The sequence below is a fragment of the Crocodylus porosus genome, unplaced genomic scaffold, assembly GCF_001723895.1.
Source record: "Crocodylus porosus isolate Cpor-Errol unplaced genomic scaffold, CroPor_comp1, whole genome shotgun sequence".
Taxonomy (NCBI): Eukaryota; Metazoa; Chordata; order Crocodylia; family Crocodylidae; genus Crocodylus; species Crocodylus porosus.
The window spans coordinates 1,354,991-1,362,049 of NW_017728911.1; the positions used below are offsets into that span (position 1 = coordinate 1,354,991).

At 56.7% G+C, this 7,059-nt stretch overlaps 1 protein-coding gene across 1 annotated transcript; it reads right to left on the minus strand.

The window, feature by feature from the left end:
• Nucleotides 1–1,535: 1,535 nt before the first annotated feature.
• Nucleotides 1,536–6,781, minus strand: LOC109308738. The gene is made up of 7 exons (XM_019533145.1): nucleotides 5,868–6,781; nucleotides 5,534–5,637; nucleotides 3,878–3,985; nucleotides 3,361–3,496; nucleotides 2,858–2,952; nucleotides 2,531–2,683; nucleotides 1,536–1,715 (listed from the first exon to the last, which is right to left on the minus strand). The coding sequence occupies exons 1-7, from the start codon at nucleotides 6,463–6,465 to the stop codon at nucleotides 1,536–1,538; spliced, it is 1,374 nt and encodes a 457-aa protein (XP_019388690.1). The 5' UTR covers nucleotides 6,466–6,781.
• Between the last annotated feature and the right edge of the window lie 278 nt (nucleotides 6,782–7,059).

The window sequence follows — 7,059 nt, forward strand, 5'->3', positions numbered from 1 at the left end:
CTAAGAGATATCACATCTCCCCAAAAACCCTTGGCAACCTGGAGCAGAGAAACCTTTTCCCTTTGCAATTTTCTTGAAACACTTCCCTGACCACCCAAGGTTGATTCTCTGAGGATCAAAGGGCTTTCCCCATCAAGCAGTCTTAACAGCTTCTCAGTCAGCTCGACCTTGACTTTCTGAGCTAAAAATGGCAGATTTCTCCTGTGAATTGTAGACCCCGTGTCTTCTTTTTTCCCTTGCACGTCATGAGCTTGTATTTGACACAGGAATATGAGATGAACATCAACTTTCATAACAAAAAATAAATTAAACTTAATTATCCTACATCTACTCTTAACTTTAACGAAATCTATGTTCAGCATTACACGTTATTTATGCCTTTGCTTTCCTCTCTCCCTCAATGGCCTGAAAAGGATTCAAAGGCAGGCTACTAACGCAACAGAAGCTGGGATTGTCTGACTACGTCCCAATGCCTCAGGGGAAGGTGAAATCCCCCCAGAAGTGAGTTCCATAAATGAAGGGGGGAAAAATTCCTTCCTGGTCCCAAATGGCAACTGGCCAAAGCCCTGAGGCAAGGGTAACAAAATGCCATCCACACAAGAGCATCCTTCACTTAGCAACCTGGTTACCACAAACTCATGGCTCCTGGGCTTATCCCAGCCCTTTGCAGGGCAGGCCTGGAAGAAGATTTTCAGGTTCTTCACCCATGAGGGTTTCTCAGGCTGCTTCTCTGTGCAGAGGCTGAAGTTGCAGTGGAGGATGGCTCAGACTGGATGGATCTGCTCAGTCAGTGACTTGTGTGGTGGCTTCGGCTTTGTTGCAGCTTTTCTCTGTAGCCACCAGGCTAGCGGTGAGGTTGGGAAGGTCGTGTTCACTCAGGGAGGTGCTGTCAGTGTCGAAGTGGTTTGCAGGTTGTGCAATGCCGTGTAAGCAAAGGCAGCAAAAGATTAGATCCATGCATTGTGACCATGATACAAGGCTCTGCTGCGAGGAAATGGGGATTGAGAGCTTTCCTGGGACACAAAGGCCAGAACATTTGAATGAGGGAAAACAAAATAGATGATGCTTAGCCTCCTACATGGAAGAAGCTGAACATCTTTAGGCATCACTACCCAGCCATATTCAAGATGAGGTAGGTGCTCTGAATGGACAACCTCAGCCCCCAAAAAGGCTGTGTTTGAGAGAGCCACAGCAAGGGAAAGCAGGTCTCCAACTGTGTGAGCCACAGCAGCATTTAACAGGAGGCTGAGGGTCCTGCCTGACCTGGGGTTGCTCAGCCACTTGGGAAAGCTCCCGGGGCTCCTTCATGAAAGATGGCAACACCATGCAGACCTATCCACACCACCTGGAGCAGGGGGAGTTTTGTCCAGAGGCAGCAGGACATGAGGAAAGGCTCCTGCAAGTGAGAGGAGGAGAAAGGAAAGGCCTATGGAGGACAGAGGCTAGGACAGGATTCTCTGGGGGCACAGGGGAGAATTGCCCACACACAGCAGGGAGCAGGTCTGTGTTAGTGCTGCGAGCCTCCCCATCCCTTCCTACTGATACCTGTCCCTTAAGGGCAGAGGGGACAGGACAGCACCTGCAGGACCAAGTGTGGGTGGCTGGAAAGAGGAGGGGGCACTGGAGGAGCTGGCGAGCAGGCTGTGTCCTTGCAGATCTTTGAAGCAGGTGATGGCAAACAGCTTATTCAGGGCCCTGATGGGGATTTCTTTCTCTTGCAGGTGCACAAAAGCTCATCAGAGCCTCTGCTGCCCCCAGGAAGGATGGGGGATGTGGGGAGGGGTCATGGAGCCGGGATTGGACTGAAACCAAGGGGTTTTGGCAAAAGTCCAGGGAAATGGGGGCAGGTTCCTAGCTGGACCTTTTTCTGAGAGTCATGGTGAAGACAGGGAGTGGCAGCCCAGGGCAAATGGGCAGACTGGCAGCACCAAGTGGCTGAATCCTCCATTCTCCCTAGAGCAAGTACAGGCTCAGGGACACCAGGAGAAATGGTGCTGTGCAGGGCCCTGTGCAGCTCCTAAGGACTCCTGACTGGAGGGTGGGAAGGGGAAACCTGTTCTGTGGGGACACGCTCTGTATCTTTGGGCCTGGCCAGAGACTTTGACCATCAGGGGCATGACTTGTGCAAGGGCAGACTGCTGCCATCCTGCCCAGGCAGATGAATTCATTCCTTCATCCAAGGCACTTGTCAGGCCTTCTGTTCTCCTACCGGCCCGTTTCCTCAGAAGGCAGGGGAGAGTTGCACCTTACAGATGGGGGCAGGCTTCACCCTCTGCCAAAGTGACCAGCAGGGTCATGATATCTGGGCTATATAAATATATATAGGTACTGATTGAGTTAGTCTTTGAGGTGCAAATGAGCCCTGGCATAAGCTAGAGCTCAGACTCCAGTGGCTAGTGACGTCTCTCTGCTCCATGTTTTCCAGAGGCAACAGGTGGTGATGGGATGAGAGTGACTTCATGTGGCACAGAGGAGAGGGGCCCTGAGTTCACTCTCCTCCCTCCCCTCACTTCCTATTGTGGGTGCTGACCTTGTGCCCCATCAAGCGGCTGGCTTCCCCCAGGGTGGCATAGAGGAAGACCAGCCCAGCTTGGCTGATGTGCATGTGTCCATTGTGAACTGCATGAAGGGCCCTCTGAAGGAAAGATCTCCTTTGCTCCTTCAGCAAGATCTTTCTCAGCCCCTGGAACAAAAAGATGCAAGGCTTGGCACATCCCACAGACATGCTTCATCTCTGGGGCCTGGCACCACATTGCCCTGGATACTTGCAAGGCTGTAACCCACCACAGGAACAACTCTGCAAGCTGGAGACAAGCATCAGCCCTTTTTCCCCACCTCTTCATCACAGCATTCTCACCTCTCCAGCTCTCACCAGGTCCCTGTAGTTCTGGACCTGTCTCTGCTGCATCTGGCACTTGCACCACAGCTCCTCTGCCCCTTGCATGTCTTGGCCTAGGAGAATGGAGACATATGGCTGTGACCTGCCATCCTAGCTTTGGTGCTAGTGGGGCTCTGGCTGCCCTTATGGCACCGTGAAGGGCAGGGCCGCAGCAGGGAGGGCATCGTTCTGTGGGAGCCAATCAGGACCAGGAGTCCTGGGACCAGTCTGGGCTGGGGGCTTTGGGATGGGTTCCCAGGTGCCTGTATGGGAGACCCAGGACTGGTGCATTAGCACAGACCGCAGGGCCACTTCTGGGGACTGAGGTGGAAAGGCCAAGGTCACTAACGCTGACACCCTGAGTTGTTCCCAGGTCGGCAATGGACAGAGGGGGACACAACATGTGGCCCAGCATTTGGGATCAGGCTTTTGGAGGGAAACCATTGGCAGTGAAGCCTTGGACTCCACCTGGGTCTCCTTACCCCTCTGCTGAAGGAGGATTTGAGCGAGCCAATACACACCCTCCCTGGCCTTGCAGCCGATGCTCTCCACCGGGTCGCTGATGGACAGACCCAGGCAGGCTGCCATGTCCCCCACCTCTGGTATGTCAGAGTAGCCCATGCACGTCCCACCTTCCCTCCCCACTACATTCCCCAGGCCCGGCTGTCTCTCTCCACCTCCCTCCATTACCCAGCAGGAGGGCGGAAAGGCAGACACCAGAGTGCCAGAGCATGACACCCCTCTCTTCCCCTGGGAACGTGGAGTCCGGGGTCTTGTTCAGGGCTGCAGGATGATTCCCTGTGCCTGATGCTCCAGACCTAGTAAGGTCCTATATCCAGGGCAGGCCATGGAAAAGAGACCCATAAAGAGCCAGGGGACACCACTGACGCAGAAGCAGAGGCCCTGGAGTTAAGCTCAGTTTCCAGCTCTGACCCCACTGTCCAAGGATGGCCCTGGCAGTGGCAGGGAACCAGGACACTGGGCTCGGGGCTCACTCACCTCAAACTGTGGGAGGAGCTGGACAGCACAGGCAATGATGCTGGTGAAGATCTTCATACCCAGTGCATGGTGCTGGGCATCTGGCAGCTCAATACACGATGTAAAGTGCTGTGGGAGGAAAATGTTAAGATCAATGGGCACGTGCCCTGCCTAACCCAGCAGCCTTGGCACCATCCTGCTCAGGGCCCAGGTTTTGAGCTCGGTCTTGTCCATCTGCCTTACGCTTTGAGAAAGGCTTGCTGCAGTGCACAGGGCAGGAGCTGTCCCGAGCCCAGCCCCTCTGCATCGTGCTCGCCTCCCAGATGGAGTAGAGTTTTGCCCAGGCTGGGGGTGCTGGACAAGACGCAGCACAGCAGACCCTCCTAGTACTCCTCGTACAACCAATTCATGACCAGGAAGGGGAGGAAGACCCAAGGGTCAGTGCCACGGAGGCTGGGGCCACTCCTGCCAGAGGGTGGCTTGTGGGACATGGCAGTGGCAGGAGGACCCACCTGGTTGCGATGGCTCTCATGCCTTATGGCCAGGAAGCTCTTCTCCATGGCGGCCCACAGGAGGCACGACTCCAGAGCTGGCTCCAGGCTGAGATTCAGGTCACTGTCAGGAGAGAGGAGCCTGCGTCAGATTGAGCTCTGCAGGGTGGAGGTGGGACTGGGGTGGGCAGGAAAGAGCCTGCAAATCTGGGTCTGAGCAGTGGGGATCCCCCTGGCCCATGGCAGAGTGAGGGGAGCGGGGCAGAATTCCTGGTACCTGAGGAAACGGATGGCATCTATGCTGTACGCCAGGATGTTTCTCCAGTCGGCCTCCAGCGAGATGGTCTCCATCAACTCCTGAGAGACCCAAAGGGCAGGTCGAGGTTAGGAAACCACAGGCCACAGCCACGTCCCCCACAGGAGACCACTCAGTGCTGCAGGTGCAGGCAGCAGGATCCCAAACATCCCCCTCCCTCCCACTCAGCTCCCATGGCCTTGCAGACTTGCCACTCCAATTTCTCACTTGCCCCCAGATCCTACCCTCATCTGCCCTCCAGATGCAGGATTGCCCTCATCTTCCACCACAATCTCCCTTGTCTGCTGCCCCAACCTAATATCCAGGCCCAGGTGCACCTGCCCTTCTCCCTCTAATCCAGCTCCACCTCTCCCCTCCTTCCTGCCCTCACAAGACAACATTTCCTCTCCTTCCCTCTCCCCACACCATCCCGTGCTACTCAAAATGATCTTTTCCAGCATGGCTGCTTTCAGGCCTTCCAGCTCCACAGCCACCTGTCTGCTGTGGTGGGCGGTGATGCTCAGGCTCACGATCGCCAACAGGAAGCGCTGCCTGTCCTTCCCATCCAGCATCTACCAGGAGCAAGACCAGGGCTAAAGTAGGCTCTTAGCCAGGAGCCTCCTGCTCCTCCCCAAATTCTCTGTGGGACTCAAGTCTCCTCTGACTCCCACGGTGGTGACATGCATCTCCTCGGGGGCAGGTGGAGTGAGGAGCAGGGCAGTGTTTGTGGAGAAAGGGGACCCAGTTGGGGCTTCACAAACACACCTACCTCGAGCAGTGCCCCTGAGCTGAGTGTGTTCCCTTGAGGGCTCCGGGTCCTGGGGGGTGACTTCTCCCCCGGCCTGGATGGGGGGAACAGAGGACTGACTGGGTGCTGGGGAAGTTTCATACCTTCCCTGGGTCCTGCAGGTGTTTTTTGACAAGGAGGAGGACAGTTTCTTCCAGGGACCTTCTGTCTTCTTCCTCCAGCTCCTCGCTGGCTGGGCTGGGAATCACTGCAGCAGGGAGGAAAGGGGAGAGGGTTACTCGTGTGCCCCTGAGGGGGAGGGACGCTGGGTGTCGGGGGAAGAAATGGTGCCCTGCCTGCACCAGGAGGTGCTAGGGAGGTGTGCGGCTCAGTCCCCTCACCTTGGCCAGGATCCCCCTGCCCAACCCCATGGAGGGTCCAACTGGCCTCACTTAGTGAAAGGTGCTGAGACCTCCGGGCCCCAGCAGCTCCTCTTACCTGTATGGCTGGCACCAGGTGCCGGGCTGGTCCTGAACTCCAGGGAGCTACTGGAGTCCTCTGAGGAGGAGCTGCTGGTCGACGTGGTGCTTGTGGACTCCTCAGAGCTATTGGTGTCCTCTGAGGAGGAGCTGCTGCTCGTGCTGGTGCTTTGTGACTTGGAGGAGTTTTCAGAGTCCTCCAAGGAGGAGCTGATGCTGGGGTTGGTGTTCCCAGACTGCTGGGATGTGTGCCAGTCATCCCAGGAGGAGCAGTGGCTCGGGCTGGGGCTGCTGTGGGCCTGGCTCAGCTCCTGCCCCAGGGTGGCTGGGCCCTCATCCCCGGTTTGGCAGGGGGCTGCTTCCTGCTGTGGGGCTGCAGGGCCGGGCTCCAGGCTGCTCGATGACCCAGGAGGGGAGCTGCATGGCTCTTTGGGTGCTTGGGGCTCTGATGGTATTGGCTCCCGCCTGCCTGCGTGCACCCAGGGCCACCTCCATTTGGACACGGAGGTGGTGGATTTCATTCCCTCCTTTCCCCTGCCACTGGAAACTGCTCGGTTTTTTTCAGCAGCAGATGGGGTACAGCCACTTTCTTGCCTTGATAGGCCCTTCCTCGTCATGGCAGGTGGGGCCCCAATCCTCCTGCCCAGGCTCACTGCTGCTCTCTTCTCCCATGGCAAGCACCTTGGCCAACCTCCTCCTCAGCACTCGCCTCAGCTTGTCCATCCTGGCACTGAGCAGGAACAGTCATCAACTGGGGTTCAAAGCAACCCCATCACACTTATCTATCCCTCCTCCACTCATCCAGGAGACAGGCAGGTGAACCCTGGGTTTCACCCATGCCCACAGCCTCCTGGCACTATGGTTGGCAGGTGGGGAGAGACCTGGGCTCAGGGTCAAAGTCCCACAGCTGCTTTGGACACACAGCTCCCCTCTCACCCCATGCTCACAGGCCCTGGGGACGTCACACTCCTCCCTGCAGCTTCGGTACTCAGGTTTCCTGCCTCTCCTCTGATGGATGTCCCACGCTGCCTCAACCTGCAGTCACTGCCTCGATGGGAGCGATGCCTACCCCTGAAAGAGACTATGCCATCCTGTTGGAAGCCATCCTCGTGCACAGCCTTTTCCCCCAAAACAAATCTACACCTCTCCTCTCACTGCCCCTTCCCCTCTCTGCTTGCTCACACGAGGACCCTTGTTCCTCCTGGACCTTC